The sequence below is a fragment of the Microcaecilia unicolor genome, chromosome 12 (assembly GCF_901765095.1).
Source record: "Microcaecilia unicolor chromosome 12, aMicUni1.1, whole genome shotgun sequence".
NCBI lineage: Eukaryota > Metazoa > Chordata > Amphibia > Gymnophiona > Siphonopidae > Microcaecilia > Microcaecilia unicolor.
Genome location: NC_044042.1, coordinates 68,588,193 through 68,610,878, shown reverse-complemented (window position 1 = coordinate 68,610,878; position 22,686 = coordinate 68,588,193). Strand labels below are relative to the sequence as shown.

The 22,686-nt window shown below is 40.5% G+C and overlaps 1 protein-coding gene across 2 annotated transcripts in view; it reads left to right on the top strand.

Moving 5' to 3' along the window:
- Window positions 1–22,686, top strand: part of PLXDC1 (plexin domain containing 1) — a 137,070-nt gene that overhangs the window by 96,112 nt on the left and 18,272 nt on the right. For both annotated transcript variants that reach the window (XM_030221049.1, XM_030221048.1), the window contains exons 9-11: window positions 11,900–11,981; window positions 20,225–20,285; window positions 20,739–20,862. In XM_030221049.1, coding sequence (XP_030076909.1) covers window positions 11,900–11,981; window positions 20,225–20,285; window positions 20,739–20,862 — 267 coding nt within the window. The remainder of the gene's footprint in view (window positions 1–11,899; window positions 11,982–20,224; window positions 20,286–20,738; window positions 20,863–22,686) is intronic.

Sequence of the window (22,686 nt, the reverse complement as noted above, 5' to 3'; positions counted from 1 at the left end):
TGAAGGTGTGGATAACATGAGGAAGGACTTAGTGAAAGCTAGAGGAATGGTCTGGAATTTGACAGCTTAGATTTAATGCTAAAACATGCAGGATCATGCATTTGGGCTGCAAAAACTTGAGGGAATGGTACAATTTAGGGGGTGAAGAACTTTTGTGCATGAAAGAGGAGCAGGTGTGATCGTATGTGATACTCTTAAGGTGGCCAAACAGGTAGAAAAGGTGACGGCGAAAGTTAGAAGGATGTTTAGGTGCATACGCAGAGGAATGGCCAGTAGGAAAAAGGAGGCGATGGTGCGCCTGTATAAGACTGGTGAAACCTCACAGAATATAGTGTACAATTCTGGAGACTGCATCTTCAAAAATATATAAATAGGATGGAGTTGGTACAGAAGATGGCTGCTAAAATGGTCAGTGATCTTTGTCATAAAGCATATGGGGACAGACTTAAAAATCTCAATATATATACCTCGGAAGAAAGGACATATAGGGGCAATACATTCAATGTCAGGCTGTTTCCAGTGACTGACATTGAATATCCGGTTTATTTTTAGCCGGTTTCAACATAACTGGCTAAGTAGATATTTAGACTTATCCAGTTTTCTTGAAACCAGCCAAAGATATCCCACGATTTCAAAAGGCCATATTTGGCCACTAAACTCAGGCTGAAAATCAGCAGATAGCCGGTTATCCGCTACCCACTAACCAGCAATATTCAGTGGGAGATAACTAGTTATCCCCTGATGAATGTTGCTGGATAGCCAGTTATGGGGCATTTAACCGGCCAGGTGCCTATCCTGGCTGGTTAAATGTTTCTGTATATTGAGGGGGGGGTCTTTATTTGCCTATATTTTTCTCTGTTTCTGTATGCAGACTCTTCTTATGTAGGTCCCAGCCAGGACCAATATAAGTATCTTAAGATGGTCCCAGCTGAGTATTGGTCAGGATCCACATAACTTCTGGCAGCTAGCTTCAGTCTGATCAGGCCAGATGTTCAATGTTGGTACCCACACATGGCCCAGTACTGAACATCCCGTGCTAATTTAACCGGTGATGGTCAGCATTTAAAAAAAATGCTGCCAACTGTCAGATGAATATTGACCAGAATAAAATCACATAGGAATAAACAGAGCAGAAAATAAAGGGGGGGGGGGGCTAGGTTACAAAAAAATCAATAATTAAAGTAATAAAGTAAAAACAATTAAAATTTACAATTAAAATACAAAAGGAAGGAAGTGCAGTGAAGAAAACTATTAAAACAAAATAAAGGAGAAAGTGCTGCTGACAGATTTGCCAGAGAACGTGGTAAAAGGTATAAATTGGGAAAAGAAAGATGGTAAGAACCAATAAGACAATAAAAATGAATCTGGCAGAAATCAGCTGAAATATGGTAGGTCTTTAGTGTCTTCTTAAACTTGGCATGACTGTTCTTACCAGATATACTTTGGAACATAAGGTAAGAGCTGCCACACCAAAGCAACTGTATTTTTCTTCATAAGCCCAAATCTGATGATGGGAAGAGACCACCAAAAGGCTTTATTGGGCTGAATGGAGAAGACAAGTTGGTTTATAAAGTATCAAATGATCAAATAGAAACAACGGACAACTTGAGGGAAGAGAGTGATGAGCCAGTATTAGAATTATGAAATGAAGACAATAGCTGATCAGAAGCCAATGTTCAGCTGTAAGAAAATGGGTTACCAGCTTCACCGATGTATTCTGTGTCATCTGAAAATGCCTAATTTGAGTATTAGATAAGCTAAGATACAAGGGGTTGCAGTAATCAAGCATGATATTATCAAAGAGTGGATAAAAAGATAAGGTGCAGAACAATTTACTAGTGAATATATGGCATGTAACTGCTGTAAGGTATAAAATGATTTGTTTACAACATTAAAAATATGTTTTGGAATTTAAGATGGCTATCAAGAACAACTTTCAGAATCCTAACATGGTCTTTAAGATTAATAGGACATCCCTGGATTGAAAGTGTAGTCACTACTGGTTGATTTGTATAACAAGAAAAAAGGATGCCTTCTATGTTTGCAAGATTTTTTTGATACGTTCAATCTTTTTACTGAAATTTTTTTATAACTGAACAGAACAAAAACACTGTATATTACAGTATATCAAATGTATAAAATGAAATTGTGGATTTAATTTTAAGCCATTATTAAGTAGAGGAGTGTGGTAGCCGTGTTAGTCCACTCTTAAGGTTATCAATAGAAATCAAACAAAATAAAACATGGAAAAGAAAATAAGATGATACCTTTTTTATTGGACATAACTTAATACATTTCTTGATTAGCTTTCGAAGGTTTCCAATCTGACGAAGAAGGGCAACCTTCGAAAGCTAATCAAGAAATGTATTAAGTTATGTCCAATAAAAAAGGTATCATCTTATTTTCTTTTCCATGTTTTATTTTGTTTGATTTCTATTGATAAGCCATTATTAGCAATCCACACAGCAGTGGTGTCAAGTTTATGGGAAAGCAATGAAAAGAACTTTGGAGACATAGAATCAACAGTACCCAACAGCTGAATGTCATCAGCATACATGAAAAAGAAGAAAACCTAAAGACTGAATACAAGGAGCAAGAGGAGCCAAAAAAACATTAAATAATAGAGGACCAAGATAGAACCCTGTGGAAGCCTACAAGGTAATGAATGTGATGAGGAAAAGGCATTGTGCCAGGGAACTTTAAACGCTCGATCTGCTAGATATGTTCTAAGCCAATCAGGGCTTTACCAGTAATATTGAGAGGCATTTTTGAAAAAACATCCAGGTCAGAATTGGGATGTTTAGCTCATTACATCCAAAAAAACCCCATCCATCTTCGAGCCATTTTCAAACAAGAAAAATGTCTGAATTTCCCTTTCATAAATGGCTCTAAGATGGACATATTTGCATGGAAGTCACCTAATTCTATATATGACACCTTGAGTTATGTGCACAAATCGGAATAAATATATAGAGAGAAGAGATTTCAAGACAGAGTTCTGAAATATACTGACTGATAGAGGGAAGGTGATGGAGGAGGATCCACTAGGGCTACATCAGGGGCTACAAGACAAACAATTGCATACACATTAATAATTTAAAATTAAAAATGTAATCTCAGCTAATAACACTGAACACCATGAAAAGACATATATATTAAAATAAGTTAAATATCATAAAGAAACCATAAATATATGCACTGATTATACAAATCATATGTACATATATACCAGAATATAATAACACTTTTATGACATAAGTGTTATTATATTGTTTGTCTTGTAGCCCCTGATGCAGCCCAGTTGGGCGAAACACGGCCTGTGTCGGGCTTTCTAATTTTATTTCCACCTATTTTTAATAAATATTGTTTTTTCATCCACGTATCTGCTTTGGTTGTTTTTCATCTTGGAGTTTGCAGATCAGTTACCTTGTTGTTTTCTTGGAAGATCCACTAGAGCAGGGATGGGCAACCTATGGCCCGCCATTGAATTTTATGCAGCTCGTGAGGCTATGGGAAGTATATACAGGAAACATCATTAACCAGAGTTTTGGTGATTTTAAATACTGTATTTTGCAAATATTTTCAGAATAGCCACTCTAGCAATTTTTAGTTAATTTTTTACTTGTATATTTATTCAGCATAAAAAGTCTATGTAGCTCTGTTCATTTCTGGTACTGATATTATATAATGTTGCAGTCTGCTAGGGATAATACTAGTGCTGACATCCTCTGTGTATAAATGTTGCCCACCCCTGCACTAAAGCATACACTAAACATGCAATAAGAAAGAAAAGAAGAAAACCAAGACAAAACAGAGTCTTGAAATCTAAGTAAGATCAGCATATCAAGAAGTTAGGTGGTAAGTCAAGAAGGATGAGGATTGAGTAAAGACCACTAGATTTAGCCACAAACAGGTCACTGAAGACTTTGGCAACGCTGTTCTGTAGAATGTAAAGGGCAGAAGCCAGACTGAACATCAAGATGGCAGCAGTGAATGGCAGCTCAGATGTGAGAGTAAGGAGGGCAGATAGAGTCCAGTGGAGGTTTTTTTGAGAGTGGTGTGATCACAGCATGTTTGAAGACATCAGGAACAGATGCAGTGGGAAGTGATAGATTGAGGATATGACAGATGGAGGATGACTGCTGGGATAGAGTATTGTAGTTTAGAGGGAATGGAATCAGAGAAACAAGTGTAAGTTTGTAAGAGGAGAGAAGATATGCAGTTTCCTCCTCTGTAATTTTAGAAAAGGAAGAAAGGGTGAGAATGAAATGGAGGCACGGGAGGTAGAGGTGACCTGGTGGGGAACTCAAGATTTACCCTGCAGATCTTGCCATGGATGTAGTCAGCCAAAGTCTGGGCAGAAAGTGAAGGGAGGGTTGGAGATAAAGGCACTTTATTTTATTTTATTATTTTTATTTATTGCACTTGTATCCCACATTTTCCCACCTATTTGCAAGCTCAATGTGGCTTACACAAACCTGTTATGGCATGACCATTCCAGGGTAATAGATACAGTTGGTGTTATAAAAGATAAAGGATGTCAAAGAAGCAATTGGTGTTACAAAAGATCAAGGATAACAAAGGGATCTAATCATACAATTGTAGAAAAAAGACTTTCAGGGAAGGTTTGAGTGAAGGAGTGTTATACTCAAGTTATTGGTTCTCAAGGTAGGCTTTGTTGAAGAGGTAGGTCTTCAGAGATTTGCGAAAGTTAGTTATTTCGTTAATTGTTTTCAGGTTGTTTGGTAGTGCATTCCACAGTTGCGTGCTCGTGTAGGAAAAGCTGGATGCATGTGATAGTTTGTATTTTACTCCTTTGCAGCTGGGGAAGTGTAGATTCAGAAATGTGCGGGTAGTTTTTTTGGCATTTCTGGGTGGGAGATCTACAAGGTCTAGCATGTAAGATGGGGCATTTCCGTAGATAATTTTATGAACAATTGTGCAGATCTTGAACGTGGTACATTCTTTAAGTGGGAGCCAATGTAATTTTTTTCTTAGGGGTTTTGCACTTTCATATTTTGTTTTTCCAAATATGAGTCTGGCTGCTGTATTCTGGGCTGTTTGCAGTTTCTTGATAGTCTGTTATTTACAGCCGACGTAGAGTGCGTTGCAATAGTCTAGGTGACTTAGTACCATTGACTGTACCAGGTTGCGAAAAATAGATCTTTGGAAGAAAGGTTTTACTCTTTTGAGTTTCCACATGGAGTGGAACATCTTCTTGGTTGTATTCTTCACGTGACTTTCAAGTGTAAGATTTCGATCAATGGTATTTGAGACAGGGAGGGAAACATTAGGTGTGGTTATGGTAGTGAACTTATTGATATTATATTGTGAGGTGAGTATAAGACATTGTGTTTTTTCTGCATTGAGTTTTAGCTGAAATGCGTCAGCCCAGGAGTGCATGATTTGGAAGCTTTGGGTGATCTCCTTGGTGATTTCATTTAGGTCATGTTTGAACGGGATGTAAATCGTGACATCGTCTGCACATATGTACAGATTGAGGTTTTGATTGCTAGTAATTTGGCTAGGGGTATCATCATTAGGTTAAAGAGGGTTGGTGAGAGTGGGGATCCTTGGGGAACTCCACATTTGGGTGTCCATGGGTTTGATGTAGTCGAATTGGTTGTTACTTGGTATGTCCTTGCGGTCAGGAATCCTCTGAACCAATTAAGAACGTTGCCTCCGATTCCAAAGTATTCTAGGATATGTAGTAATATTTCATGGTTGACCATGTCGAAGGCACTGGACATGTCGAATTGTAGTAGCAGTATGTTGTTGCCAGCTGCAATTGTTTATTTAAATTTGTTCATTAAGGTCACTAGTACTGTTTCAGTGCTGTGGTTCGACCGAAATCCTGATTGAGATTGATGGAGAATTGAGTGTTCGTTTAGGTAGTTAGTAAGCTGTTTTGTCACGGCGCCTTCCATAAGTTTAGTTATCAACGGAATAGATGCCACTGGACGGTAGATGGTTAAGTCATTTGTATTTTTCTTTGCGTCTTTCGGTAAAGGGGTAAGTAAAATATTGCCCTTATCCTTTGGAAAGAGCCCATTTTGTAGCATGTAATTCAAGTGCTTCGAGATGTATGCTTTGTGTTGTTGAGGGGCAGATCTTATAAGGTTAGCGGGGCAGATGCCCAATTTGCATTGCGATTTGGCGTATTTTCCGAGCGATTGGGAAATGTTGTCAGTCGAAAGTATTTCAAAGTTGGTCCATGAGCGGTCTGCTGGATGTTCTCCAGGTATTGGATCTAAACACTCGAGTAGGTTTGCATATTCAGTTGAGTTGATAGGAATCATGAGTCGTAGTTTTATAATTTTTTCTTTGAAGTAGTTGGCAAGATTATTTGCTGATGGGGTGTCTATGTTGTTAGTAGTGATCGGTGTGGTATTTAGTAGTTTATTTACGAGTTGGAATAATTTGTGTGTGTCCTTGTAGTTTGGTCCGATTTTAGTTTTGTAGTATGATCTTTTGAGGAGGGGAGTTGAGTGTGGCAAAGAGACAGCAAAGGCTGGATGCAAGAAGTTTGTCAAATGAACATAATAAGCTTGTTTGTCAAGTACAACAGCAGAGTACAAGGAAGTGAGCAAGAATTTGAAATGTATAAAGATAGCATGAACACAGGACTTTAGCCAAAGGTGCTCTGCAGAGCAGGCACAGAAACATAGGTAGCAAATTCTGGAGGTCAGCCACAGCTGGAGTTTGGTATGTCTTACAGGATGGGGAATAGGAAAAGTGAGAGTGTCCAAAAGAGGAGAATACAGTATTATAGGAGGAGACTACCTCATTGACAGACTCTGGTAACATAGAGGATCAGAGGAGAGATGTGGAGGGAATGCAAAATTGAATAGCCTGAAGATTCCTAAATGTGTTGGTGGTGATTGAACAAGCCCGTGGGTGAGGGTAGTTCAGTGTGAAAGTTCTCAGATGATGGTCAGATAGCAGAAGACCAGATGGCCTTCCCCTGTCTGACTTTATGATAGAGACATCTTAATACTTCAATGTTATATATTTACAGGAAATGAGCCTCTTTCAACTGAAAGGAAGCTCTAGAACAAGTTCCAAAAAGAAAAATCCAAAAACCATTATTAAGATGGACTTGGGAAAATCCACTTCTTATTCCTGGGATAAGCAGTATAAAATGTGTTTTACTCTTTTGGAATCTTGCCAGGTACTTGTGACCTGGATTGGTCACTGTTGGAAACCAGATACAGGACTTTCAGTCTGCCCCAGTATGGTGATGCTGTACTTTACTTGTTTTCATTGTAAACGGTACAGAATTATTTTTTCAACTTGTGGTATGAAGGCTTTTTAAATAACTAAATAAGTAGCATTTAATTTCACTTATTTCTTATATACCACACACCCAGTAAAAATGCTGCTCAGTGTGGTTCACAATAAGAACATAAGAATAGCCATAATGGGTCAAACCAATGGTCCATCTAGCCCAGTATCCTGCTTCCAGCAGTGGCCAATCCAGGTCACAAGTACCTGGCAGAAACCCAATTAGTAGCAACATTCCATGCTACCAATCCCAGGGCAGCATGGGCTTCCCCCATGTGAAGCATTTGTTTACGCTTTCTAACAATAATAGAACTAGGGGACACAAGATGAAATTAGAATGTGGTAGGTTTAAAACAAATTGGAGAAAGTTTTTCTTTACTCAGCGCGTGGTTAGACTCTGGAACTCATTGCCGGAGTGATGGCAGCTGGCCTTGCTGAGTTTAAAGGGGGTCTGGACAGATTCCTGAAGGAAAAGTACATTGATCGTTATTAAATTTTGGGATTTTACCAGGTTCTTGGGGCCTGGATTGGCCACTGTCGGAGACAGAGTGCTGGGCTTAATGGACATAAGTACATAAGTACATAAGTAATGCCATACTGGGAAAAGACCAAGGGTCCATCGAACCCAGCATCTTGTCCACGACAGCGGCCAATCCAGGCCAAGGGCACCTGGCAAGCTTCCCAAAAGTACAAACATTCTATACATGTTATTCCTGGGATTTTGGATTTTTCCAAGTCCGTTTAGTAGCGGTTTATGGACTTGTCCTTTAGGAAACCGTCCAACCCCTTTTTAAACTCTGCTAAGCTAACCGCCTTCACCACATTTTCCAGCAATGAATTCCAGAGTTTAATTACACGTTGGGTGAAGAAAACTTTTCTCCGATTTGTTTTAAATTTACTACACTGTAGTTTAATCGCATGCCCCCTAGTCCTAGTATTTTTGGAAAGCGTGAACAGATGCTTCACATCCACCTGTTCCACTCCACTCATTATTTTATATATCTCTATCATGTCTCCCCTCAGCCGTCTCTTCTCCAAGCTGAATAGCCCTAGCCTCCTTAGTCTTTCTTCATAGGGAAGTCGTCCCATCCCCGCTATCATTTTAGTCGCCCTTCGCTGCACCTTTTCCAATTCTACTATATCTTTCTTGAGATGCGGCGACCAGAATTGAACACAATACTCAAGGTGCGGTTGCACCATGGAGTGATACAACGGCATTATAACATCCTCACACCTGTTTTCCATACCTTTCCTAATAATACCCAACATTCTATTCGCTTTCCTAGCCGCAGTAGCACACTGACCAGAAGGTTTCAGCGTGTTATCAACGACGACACCCAGATCCCTTTCTTGGTCTGTAACTCCTAACGTGGAACCTTGCATGACGTAGCTATAATTCGGGTTCTTTTTTCCCCACATGCATCACCTTGCACTTGCTCACATTAAACGTCACCTGCCATTTAGCCTCCCAGTCTCTCAGTCTCGTAAGGTCCTCTTGTAATTTTTCACAATCCTGTCGCGAGTTAACGACTTTGAATAACTTTGTGTCATCAGCAAATTTAATTACCTCGCTAGTTACTCCCATCTCTAAATCATTTATAAATATATTAAAAAGCAGCGGTCCTAGCACAGACCCCTGAGGAACCCCACTAACTACCCTTCTCCATTGTGAATACTGCCCATTTAACCCCACTCTCTGTTTCCTATCCTTCAACCAGTTTTTAATCCACAATAGGACATTTCCTCCTATCCCATGACCCTCCAATTTCCTCTGTAGCCTTTCATGAAGTACCTTGTCAAACGCCTTTTGAAAATCCAGATACACAATATCAACCGGCTCCCCTTTGTCCACATGTTTGTTTACTCCTTCAAAGAATTGAAGTAAATTGGTCAGGCAAGATTTCCCCACACAAAAGCCGTGCTGACTCGGTCTCAGTAATCCATGTCCTCGGATGTGCTCTGTAATTTTGTTTTTAATAATAGCCTCTACCATTTTCCCCGGCACTGACGTCAGACTCACCGGTCTATAATTTCCCGGATCTCCCCTGGAGCCTTTTTTAAAAATGGGCGTTACATTGGCCACCCTCCAATCTTCCGGTACCACGCTCAATTTTAAGGATAAGTTGCATATCACTAGCAGTAGCTCCACAAGCTCATTTTTCAGTTCTATCAGTATTCTAGGATGAATACCATCCGGTCCAGGAGATTTGCTACTCTTCAGTTTGCCGAACTGCCCCATTACGTCCTCCAGGTTTACTGTGAAGTCAGTAAGTTTCTCCGACTCGTCCGCTTGAAATACCATTTCCGACACCGGTATCCCACCCAAATCTTCCTCGGTGAAGACCGAAGCAAAGAATTCATTCAGTCTCTCCGCTACGTCTTTGTCTTCCTTGATCGCCCCTTTTACCCCTCGGTCATCCAGCGGCCCAACCGATTCTTTTGCCGGCTTCCTGCTTTTAATATACCGAAAAACATTTTTACTATATTTTTTGCCTCTAATGCTATCTTTTTTTCGTAATCCCTCTTGGCCTTCTTTATCTGCACCTTGCATTTGCTTTGACACTCCTTATGCTGCTTCTTGTTATTTTCAGACGGTTCCTTCTTCCATTTTCTGAAGGCGTTTCTTTTAGCCCTAATAGCTTCCTTCACCTCACTTTTCAACCAGGCCGGCTGTCTTTTGGAGTTCCGTCTTTCTTTTCTAATTCACGGAATATGTATGGCCTGGGCCTCCAGGATGGTATTTTTGAACAGCGTCCACGCCTGTTGTACAGTTTTTACTCTCTCAGTTGCCCCCTTAAATTTTTTTTTTACCGTTCTTCTCATTTTATCATAGTCTCCTTTTTTAAAGTTAAACGCTAACGTATTTGACTTTCTGTGTACAGTTACTTCAAGGTCGATATCAAAACTGATCATATTATGGTCACTGTTATCAAGCGGCCCCAGTACCATAACGTCCCTCACCAGATCATGCGCTCCACTAAGGACCAAGTCTAGAATTTTTCCTTCTCTCGTCGGCTCCTGCACCAGTTGCTCCATAAAGCTGTCCTTGATTTCATCAAGGAATTGTATCTCTGTAGCGTGTCCCGATGTTACATTTACCCAGTCTATATTTGGATAATTGAAGTCACCCATTATTATCACATTGCCCATTTTGTTCGCGTCTCTGATTTCTTTTATCATTTCTGTGTCTACCTGCTCATCCTGGCGAGGCGGACGGTAGTACACTCCTATCACCGTTTTTTTTCCCTTTTATACATGGAATTTCAACCCACAATGATTCAAAGGTGTGATTTGTGTCCTGCTGAATTTGTAATCTATCTGAGTCAAGGCTCTCGTTAATATACAATGCTACCCCTCCACCAGTCCGGTCCACCCTATCACTACGATATACTTTGTACCCCGGTATGACAGTGTCCCCTTTGGTCTTTTCCCAGCGTGGCAGTGCTTATGTACTTATCTCAATAACAGACTATGGACTTTTCCTACAGGAACTTGTCCAAACCTTTTTTAAACCCAGATATGCTAACTGCCATTATCACATCCTCCTGTGACAAGTTCCAGAGCTTAACTATTCTTCAGTGAAAAAATAATTCTTCCTATTTGTTTTAAAAATACTTCCATGCAATTTCATTGAGTGCCCCCTGGTCTCTGAACTTTTTGAATGAGTGAAAAATTGATTCACCTCCACCCGCACCACACCACTCAGGATCATATCCTCCTTCAGCTGTCTCTTTTAAAAGCTGAAGAGCCCAAACCTCTTTAATCTTTCCTCATATGGGAATAGTTCCTTCCCCTCTATCATTTACGGTAAATAAAAGCACCACAATCAACATAACCCCCAAATCGCAATCCTCACTCACCCCAGAGAGAACATCCCACAATCCAAAAACGTCCCTTAATAGAGTCTTAGATCCCTCATCCCACCATCAAGATCTACTACTTCCCACCTATAAATAGCCATGTTTTCAGTTTTTTTTCTGGGTGTACAAGTAATTGTCCTCTAGCCTCAGATTTGGTGGCAAATCTGTCCAGAAAGCTGTACTTTGAAGGTTTTAGCTCTGTAAAAGTGTTCCCTGAGATGACCTCAGCATATGTCCCGGCTGGTACCAAGCTAATATTTTTAGCTGCTAGTGATTTTCGACTTTCTATGTATTTCGAGTTGATTCATAAGCCACAAAAACAAAGAATTATTGGATCGGCACATGGAAGTTCTCACAAATATAACATACTGGAGGGGGAGGGGGAAGGGAGGAGAAAAATTTCTTGGCTATGGGTGGATGGATTTATAGTGAGTGTGTGACTTGGAATATTTCCATTATTTTTTTATGTTTCCACAGCTTTTTCAGAGAGATAGCAATGTGAATATGGAATTTGTGAGTTCTGTTTTATTTGTGGTTACTGTGCCCTTTGTATTTTCCTCAGTAAAAAATGTTGCATTCAAACAATCCTCATCTCTTTCCTAATACCTGACTCTCTCAACTGTTCACATATTTTTATGTATATATCCCTTATTCTTATTTTATATTTCTTATTGTAATGGTGCCAAATTAAAATTGTAAATAAATACGCATGCTAGGATGTCCCTTTTCTCTTTCTCTTTGTGTATATCTTGTAGCCTGCCTGCAGCATCAGAGCTGTGAAGAGTGCAAGACCTCAGATACGACTCTTAGCTGCAGGTGGTGCCATGTCCTTCAAAGGTAAATGCTTTATTCTTTGACTTTGCTGATACATCCCCACTTTTTGAGTGAATGACATATATTACCCTGAGCAAACACACGCTTTGATCCTGCAAATTCAAAAACCTTTAAAAACTGCTTCTGTCACCTGCAACAACTACAAAATCTTTCATTTACTGAGAAGGTGAGTCTGATCACAATGATCCATGTTGTGATGTCACAGCTAGACTACTGTAATGCCCTATGTATTGGTCAACCCAAAAAAGGTTGCACCAGCTTCAACTAATTCAGAATGCTGGCAGCATGACTAATAGATGGGTTGCAACAACTCTGTCCTAAAATCTGACTCTCTCAAATGTTCACATATTTTTTTAATGCATATTCTAATAAAGAGTTGCAAGCAATGTGACCACATCACACCGTTCCTGCAAAAAACTGCACTGGCCATAAGACCCTCAGACAATTTGGGCTGAGTACCTAAAGAATAAATTAATTAGCCTTCCATACAGCTTTGAGGCCTCTAGGGTCCCCTCAAGGAGCATCACTATCTGTACTCCCATCAAAGAATATCGCATGTGACACCTACCAGCTGCCTTCTTAATAGTAGGCCCCACACTCCTGACCTAAGCCTTTGACCTAACCAAATTGTCTGTCTATATGTTTCAACTGCACTTGCCCTCTTGGCTGCCTAATAAGATGTTTCATTGTATTGTACTGACATTGTAATCATCATATCTGTGTTATTTAAATGTCCTCCTTGATGATACCATGAGCTTCCAGGCACAATTTATTAATATCAGAATCTCCTTTTTTAAGACTCAGACAGACCTATTCTATTCAACACCTCTTTGATAAGCCAGGTCCACTCATTTGTGATGACTCGGTTAGATTACTGTAACTCTGCTTTATGGATCTTGTAAACATGATATTTATTGCTTGCAAATTGCTTCTAGGATTACTTTTAAACTGCTTACCCTGGTTCATACAGCCTTTTACTCTGGCGTCCCTCTATATCTCTCTTGCTTACATACACCCTATTCTCCTGCTAGGACCTTCCACTCCTCCTAGGCCAATAACCTCACAGTCCTTTCCCGCCATACCATTTGTCATAACTGTTTCCGACCCCGTATTTTTATTGTGGCAGGCCCTACTTTGTGGAATGCTGTCCCCTCAGTTTCAAGACTTGAGGGTCCTTTGCAAGGTTTAAATCTGCCTTAAAAACTTTTTTATTTCAGGGTGCATATCCTTCATAGCCTATTACCTTTGCATTCGATGGTGGATACCTCAGTTTCTGCAGCTACTGTTCTGATCTTTGCTATTGTTTCTTCCTTCTTTACTGAATTTATTGTATTTTCTTATACTTTCTTCATTTGAATATTGTAAACTGCCTAGAAGTACATATTTGATGGACAGTACCTCAAATATTATTAAAACTTGAAACTTGTTTTAATGTGTGCCTGTCAAGGTGTTTCATTTGTATTTTTCTGACTTTGTGAGTATCATATCTCTATTATATAAATGTTCTTTATTGGAGTCTAATATGCTGTATCTGCTGATATTTATCATATTCGTGTTATATGAATGTTCTATTGTGCTGTTTTAATATGTATATATCTGATCGTGTATCACATAGAGAATGACAGAGGGATAAAATCTGTCCCTGTCCCCGTGGGTTCTGTCTCCATCCCCATCCCATCCCCACAGGCCCCCGCAGGCCCTGTCTCCATCCCCGTCCCATCCCCGCAGGTTCTGTCCCAGTACCCGCCCCGTCTCCATGGGCTCTGTCCTCACCTGCAGAAGCCTCGAACACTTATTTTATATTTAAATCTTTTTATTAAAGTATAAAAAGGAACAATATGCTGTGCAACTGTTGTGTATAAATTACAAATAGAAAACAATAATAACAATGAGCAGCAATAATAAACCCTCCTACCACCACCACCCTCTACCCTTCCAACCCCAACAATAGCTGACTACCCCAAGGAATCCTAATCCACCCTGTTAAAATGTCCAAGGGTACAAAATACAACCCGTTCTGTATGCCCCAGAGGGGAGAAATAAGCCCTATAAAGCACTGTTATGATTTTTTAATTTGTGGATGAATAAGAAGTCATCAACAATCACAGGACTGAGTCTAGCTCTCCTGTCTTCCACAGTTCTTCCTGCAATAGAAGATGTCTTCTTAGAAGATGTGTTGGTAGCAGGATGTACAGGATCCACCATGCAAATTTTGCTAGCTGTGGCCAGCATGTTTGCTTGTTTTTCCAAAAAAAATAAAAATATTGTCATCTGCATCAATCAAACATAAATAACAGTCCAGTTCATTAACAGGCTTCAAAGTAGAAAGTGACACGGGGACAGTTTGTCCCCGTCCTCATGGGCCCTGTCCCCATCCCATCCCCGCCCCGTCCCCGTGGGATCTGTCCCCATCCCTGCGGGATCTGTCCCCGCCCCATCCCCTTGTCATTCTCTATTATTACATCACCACTATTACTAGCACTTAATTTGCCCGTCTTCAAGTTTACCTCATTGTTCTGTACATTATTGCTGACAGTTGAACATTTTACTATTGTGCTGTGAATACAATTAAGTTATGTATGTTAAGCTAAACCTGTTGTACATCACCTTGGGTGAATCTCTTCATAAAGGTAGTTAATAAATCCCAATAAATTAATAAATGCTGGCTTCATAGTTTGCCCAGAAGCCCATGCTTGTTCATTCAAATGAGAAAACAATTTTAATATTAACTAACAAATAATAAACAAATAACTTGGGGCCTCTTTATCAAGCCATGCTAGTGGATCCTGCGCAGCAATGCCGACGGAGCTCATTCAAAGTGAATTGGCTTTGTTGGCATTACCACACCGGGAACCGCTTGAGAAAAGAGGACCTGCAGTTGTTTCTGACAATTATTCAACGCTGGATTTTGGTATCTTCAACACATTTCCATGGGAATTTTAGCTTTGCTCTCTCCCTTGTTTAGGACTTGACCTTTTCAGAGATTTGCAACAGTCTTGCATTGTCTCATTTCTGAGAAAAGTAGTGTACAGATAATTTGTTTTGTAGAAAACCAGTGGGAACATTCATACTGCAAAAACTGGCTGTAGATAATTAACCCCATGTGCTCCCCTGTGTGACAGCCTGGCTATGAAGAAATGTCACATGTTAGCATTTTGCATTTAATCATATATCCTAGAATGCCCTAAGAACAAAGCAGTGTTAGTGGCACATAAAAGTTTAGAATTAGTAACTGAAGGCAGTCATTTTTCCTGCCAATAAAAGAATCCCACAATGCTAGACAATAGCAATACAACAATCAGTAAAATATTATCAAGATCAAATTGCATAGAACGCAAGGAGGCTGGAGAAAGAACAGGAGATGGCCTGATGTCATAAGGCACCCTCACTACAGCCACCATATTGGTACACCCAAAATAAGGCAAACGATCAGCTGCTGCATCCAAGTTGTCATTGTTCATTGTTTTAATACATAGAGGAACTATCACAACGGAATAGCCTTTCATCGGCTAGAATAGAAATTAGTTCTAAATCGTAATCATTCTATCATTTGGAGGGGCTGGTTATAGGGACACCATAGCAGTCATTGTATTGGTGCTGAGATTTTTTCACCTAGTAAAGGGCCACCAAAACAGACATTATGTTATGAGAATCAGGTGCTCAACATTCAGAGTTTTTATTTTTAACTATAAAGGTGCTTTTTTTAAACTTAATTAGGTTGAAACCAGGGAGTATTTAAATCTTTTTTTCTTCCTGTGTGTAGATCAAAAGAGAAAGATGGTAAGTGGGAACATTCTCCTTTTGTTTTCTGGAATGTAGTGGTATATTATAAAAATGCAATTGATATTTTTTATTACTACTATTTTAAAGAGAGGTATTCAATAATGAGGGAAGAGCTACCTTCATGCAGAAGTTCTGTCCAGAGTCAGTCTAAATGTGCCAACATTTTCCAGTTCTATAAAGAACATAACATAAGAGTAGCCATACTGGGTCAGACCAATGATCCATCTAGCCCAGTGTTCCAACAATGGCCAAATCAGGTCACAAGTACATGTCAGAAACCCAATTAGTAGCAACATTCCATGCTACAAATCCCTTGGCAAACAGTTGCTTCCCCATGTCTGTCTCAATAGCAGACTATGGACTTTTGCTCCAAGAATTTGTCCAAACCTTTTTTTAAACCCAGGTATGCTAACCATTGTTACCACGTCCACCGGCAAAGAGTTCCAGAGCTTAACTATTCATTGAGTGAAAAAATATTTTCTCCTATTTGTTTTCAAAGTATTTCTATGTAACTTCCTTGAGCATCCCCTAGTCTTTGTACTTTTAGAATGAGTAAAAAATGTATTTACTTGTACTTGTTCTACACCACTCCAGATTTTGTAGACCTCAATTATATCTCCCCTCATCTGCCTCTTTTCCAAGCTGAAGAGCCCTATAGCCTTTTCTCATACGAGAGGAGTTCCATTTCCTTTAGCTCTTCTTTGAACCTTTTCTAATTCCGCTATATCTTTTTTGAGATACAGCGACCAGACCTGAACACAATACTCAAGGTGCAGTTGTATCATGTAGCGATACAGAGGCATTATAATAATTTCAGTCTTATTCACCATTCCTTTCCTAATAATTCCTGTTTGCTTTTTTGCCTGCTGCTGCACACTGAGCAGAAGATTTCAGTGTATTATCTAAAACAACACCCAGATCTTTTTCTTGAGTGCTGACTCCCAAGGTGGACCCTAGCATTGGGTAACTTTGATTAGGATTATTCTTGTCCAATGTGCATCACCTTGCATTTGTCCACATTAAATTTCATCTGCCATTTGGATGCCCAGTCATCCTGCAACATTTCACAGTCTGCACTTATTTTAACAACCTTGAATAGTTTTGTGTCATCTGCAAATTTAATCACCTCACTCATCATTCCGATTTCCATATCATTTATAAATATGTTAAATAGCACCAGTCTCAGTACTGATCTCTGAGGCTGTTCACCCTCCTCCACTGAGAGAAATGAGCATTTAACCCTACCCTCTGTTTTCTGTGCAATAAACAATTCCTAATCCATACCAGAACTTTGTCTCCTATCCCATGACTCATTAATGTTCTCAGGAGTCTCTCATGAGGAACTTTATCAAAAGCTTTCTGAAAATCTAGATACACTACATCAACCGGCTCACCTTTATCCACATGTTTTTTCATGTCTTCAAAGAAATGAAGCAAATTGGTGAGGGAAGACTCCTTGGCTGGTAATTTCATTTTTTTTGTATGTCCACTATGCGCGATGGAAAATATATTTTATTTTCCGGCACGTGGTGCTAACCAGGGAGTAATCAGCATTGTATGCACACAGATGATTACTGCTCGGTTAATGCTTGAGACCTTACCGCTAAGTCAATGGGTGGCGGTAAGAGCTCAGGCCCAAAATTGACATGCCCCAATTTTTATTTTGCCGAATGTCCATTTTCGGCTGAAAAATGGACCTACGTGCATCTAATACACGCGTCTACAATAGCGCAGGCCATTTTTCAGCGCACCTTAGTAAAAGGACCCCTAAGAAACTTCAATCATTTTTTAAAAATGTTCCTTTTATTAAAACAAATTTTCAAAAAATATTAATGAGCCCAAAAATTATAAGTGAGCTTAATGGACTCTGGATACCTTGTATTCAAAAGACTAACTTACAAAACTTATTTTCCAGTCCTGTTTTCAACATTATCTTATTTGCAAATTTGCTGCTTCATAATTACTGACCTATTTTAATTAGCTGTTCGAAAATATGCTAATAACATGCTTAAATGTCCATCTTGATAACCAAAATAATTGCACTTATGTTAAGCTTTCACCACGTTTTCTAGTATCTTCCAATATAACATGTAGTCTGCAGTCCGATATAGCATGTAGTCCTCATCTCTTTGAACAAACTCCGATTAATGTTGAGTCCCGGCAACTATTCAGTCCATAATTCAACGTTTTTGAAAATGTTTTGAAAATTTGATTTAATAAAAGGAAAATTTTTAAAAACTGATTGAAGTTCTTAATGTTTTGGGTTTTTTTTAGATAAATTTAATGCCAAGAAGTGAACAGTGATACATTTGGGGTGCAGAAATCCAAAAGAAATGTACTAGATAGGAGGGGAGGAAAGCAGAGACAGGGGTGATATGATACAGATGTTCAAATATTTGAAAGGTATTAGTCTACAAACAAACCTTTTCCAGAGATGGGAAGGTGGTAGAACTAGAGCACCTGAATTGAGATTGTAGGAGTGGGGCAACTCAGGAATGATGTCAGGTAGTATTTTTTCACTGAGAGGGTGGTAGATACCTGGAATACCCTCCTGCGGGAGGTGGTGGGAATTCAAAAATGTGTGGGACAAACACAAAGGAATCCTGTTTAGAAGGAATGGATCCAAAGAAGCTTAGTGGAGATTATGTGGAAACACCGGTAATTGGGATGCAAAGCCAATGCTGGGCAGACTTCTGTGGTCTGTGCTATGATTGTGGCTGGACAAATTCAGCTTCAGAAGTTGGAGAACAAGGCCAGTGATGGGCAAACTTCTATGGTCTGTGGCCTGATCGTGGCTGAATAGATTTGGATGGGTTGGAGTGGAGCTTTTCAGGGGATTCAATGACAACTTCAGAAGTTTTAGAAAAAGGACAGTGCCGGGCAGACTTTTATGGTCAATGCCCTGAAAATGGCAAGAACAAATCAAGATGAAGGATACATATGAAGTAGCACGTCATACCTTATGTAATGAGTTTATCTTGTTGGGCAGACTGGATGGACCATTCAGGTCTTTATCTGTTGTCATCTCCTATGTTACTATGTCGGTTCATGAAACTGGATTTCAGGGGTTTATAGTTTGCATTGACAGTTTGCTGATGCTCTATGACTTCCTGATTGGTAAACCTGAATATCAAATGAGATTCATGTGTACCTTTAAAGTCAGCCAAGATCATTTGGAGCTTTTTTTTTTTTTTTTTTTGCAAACTTTGGCATCTCTGGGGCTGTAACAACAACCCATCAGCCAAGTTTGCTTGGGATAATGTGGAATATAAACGTCAAATAAATAAAACAATAAATAATACAATATTTTATCCTTCACATTTTAAGGCACTGCCTATCCAACTGAAACACCTCTAGACTTTTTACAAATGGACCACACAAATGCAGCCCGCTATTTCTAATAAGCGTTTCCTATTGTTTTAATAGGTATTTGCTATTGTTTTGGGTGACTCTATATGGCTGAAATCTCCGCCTACTGGCTTCAGCCCACAGAATGGGTCAAGCAGGCTCCTGCCACCTCCTGTTCTTTCTCCAGTCTCCTTGGTAGAACCCATTGTAACAGCAGGGCTAGACAGAGCATCAAGACTGTACTGACGTCTGTGCAAGTGGTGCAGCCACACAGGGCATAAGGGAGGTGGAAGAGTCAATAATGCTCCATATCCATTGTCTCCTCTTCTTGGCCATGGTGCAGTGGGTGGGGTGGTAGTGCCAGGGGGTGTGTCGCAAAAGGTATGATTTCGCTTGGTATAAAAATGTAAGAACATGCCACACTGGGTCAGATCAATGGTCCATCTAGCCCAGTATCCTGTTTCCAACAGTAGCCAATCCAGGTCACCAATACCTGGCAGAAGCCCAAATAATAGCAACATTCCATGCTACCAATCCCAGGGCAAGCAGTGGCTTCCCCATGTCTATGTCAATAGCAGACTATGGACATTTCCTCCAGGAACTTGTCCAAATCTTTTTTAAGCCCAGATACACTAATCACTGTTACCATATCCTCTGGCAACGAGTTCCAGAGCTTAACTATTTGTTGAGTGAAAAAATATATCCTCCTATGAATGCATAAATATATGTATACAGAGCATACATATACACATGCATTCATATAGAACATACATATGTTAGCATGCGTGCATATATTTTCACATGAACTGAGTGTATACATAAAACAGACCAGAACAAGCCTCCACACAACATATTCTTATCATCATTAATTTATCAAAGTATTTATTACATAGGTTCAAAACTAAAGAAAACCTTTAATACATTAGATGCTGTGTAGTTAAATGAAATATATGAATATGTATGTGTATGTGTTTTACAGTTCACAATAAATACATATGAGGCACTTGCCCACGCACAACCAGACTGACCTTTCCATACTCATCCTTGCTGAGAGGATGACTAGAAACATAATGACCTGAGTCCACAGGAGCATCTTCTTTCTTTTTCCTTTGTAGATGCTCCAGTGGTTTTGACCGCTACCGCCAAGAGTGGTTGACCTATGGCTGCACACAAGAGGTGAGGATGGGATAATATGTATGCATAGCTATAAATGGGACCTGTTATGGGCAGGGATTATATTTATTGGGGGGACAGGAAGAATTAACCACTGAGTTTAAAAGGATGGGTAAGTGGATTGTTTGGCAAGGAGCATCATAAAAGGGTGGTTCTCACTTATTCCATCAGTCTTATTTATGTTCAAGTCTCTTCTGCAGCTCCAGTGTGGTAGCCTTATTGGGAAGTTTTGGAAAATCCACTGCTTATTTCTAGGATAAGCAGCATAAAATCTGTTTTACTCTTTTGGTATACTGCCAGTTACTCGTGACTTGGATCGGCCACTGTTGGAAACAGGATACTAGGCCTGATGGACCTTTGGTCTGTTCCAGTATGGCAAGGAAGGCTTATGTTCTTAAGTAGATGTTTTAACTCTTTCTCTTACAAGAAATATTCTCTGATGTTGTTCAATCCCAGGAGAGCATTTGTGAGGATTTTGCACAGAGTGATCCATATAATTCCACATCAGACTTGACACCGTCCAATGGAGAGTTTTCTACATGTAGCTCTTCGCTCTCAGTTGACAGCCTCACCACTGAAGGTATGGAATGAGAAATTACCCTGAGAACTGACTGAGACCTGTATCTGCTGCCTTTATAGAGGGAAACACACTTTTTCAAAAATGTGCCCTATGCACTGCTATATTTAAAATTATGCAGTATCATACAGTCGGGGACGCCCAAATCACGAACTTTAGGTCGACCTTAGAGATGGTTGTCTTTAGAGATGGTCGTCCCCGATTTTTGGCGATAATGGAAACCGAGGACGCCCATCTCAGAAACGACAAAATCCAAGCCATTTGGTCATGGGAGGAGCCAGCATTCGTAGTGCACTGGTCCCCCTGACATTCCAGGACACCCTACGGGGCACTGCAATGGACTTCACAAATTGCTCCCAGGTGCATAGCTCCCTTACCTTGTGTGCTGAGCCCCCCTAACCCCCACAAAACCCACTCCCCACAACTGTACACCACTACCATAGTCCTAAGGGGTGAAGGGGGGCACCTACATGTGGGTACAGTGGGTTTCTGGTGGGTTTTGAAGGGCTCACATTTACCACCACAAGTGTAACAGGTAGGTGGGGGGGATGGGCCTGGGTATGCCTGCCTGAAGTGCACTGCACCCACTAAAACTGCTCCAGGGACCTGCATACTGCTGACATGGAGCTGGGTATGACATTAGAGGCTGGCAAAAAATAGTTAAAAATTTTTTTTTGGGTGGGAGGGGGTTGGTGACCACCGGGGGAGTAAGGGGAGGTCATCCCCGATTCCCTTCGGTGGTCATCTGGTCAGTTCGGGCACCTTTTTGAGGCTTGGTCATAACAAAAAATGGACCAAGTATAGTTGCCTGTGCTACTCAGGGACACCCTTCTTTTTTCCATTATCGGTTGAGGACGCCCACGTGTTAGGCACGCCCCAGTCCTGCCTTCGCTATGCTTACGAATGCCCCCATGAACTTTGGTCGTCCCCGCGACGGAAAGCAGTTGAGGATGCCCAAAATTGGCTTTCAATTATGCCGATTTGGGCAACCCTGGGAGGACGCCCATCTCCCGATTTGTGTCGAAAGATGGGCACCCTTCTCTTTTGTAAGGCTACTCAAGCAGAATAGAGTGTCATGCAACACTGCTCTAATGTAATCATAGATTTTGTTTTTCCTCTGGAGCGTCATTTTCAGGGCAGCATTGAAGCCTTAATTCCTGGACTCCAGCATGAGAAGACTGGGTCACTGGCCTAAGTCCTCACAAACCTTTCACATTTATCCTATTAAAGCAGAACGATCTTGTTTAAGCATGACTGGAACTGCTTTGCTCTCACTACTTAATAACCCCTAAACAGAAACAGCTAATTTAAGTGAAAGCAAGGGAACACTGGGAATTCTCTATGATTGCTAACAGCAATGGCTTTGAAAGCAGGGGAATAGTATAGTCTCTAGAAGAGAGACCAGAAGCAGGAGGTGGGGAAGAGGGAGAAAAGATATTGGATGTGGGAGACTCAGAGTGAAGAGAGAGAGACCTGGACCAAAAGGGGAGGGGGAACAGAGGGGGAGAGATTCTGGACCAATGGAGGGAGAGAGAGGGAGATGACGGACCATGAGGGGGGGTTAGGGTGAAAGAGGAAGAGATGTGTAGGGGTGGTTACCTGCTGGCCCTGGGGTGGGGGTGACAGGGAAGAGAAGGGGAAAGGTGCTGGACCCAGAATGGGGGGTGCAGGAGTAAGGGAAGAGAGAAGGGAGAAACTGAACATGGCGAGGGACACGGACACAGAGTAGAGATGCTGGGCATGGAGGATGCATAGGGACAGGGACACAGAGGAGATGCTGGACAGAGTAAGATATGGACACAAAGGAGAAATGCTGAATATGGTGGG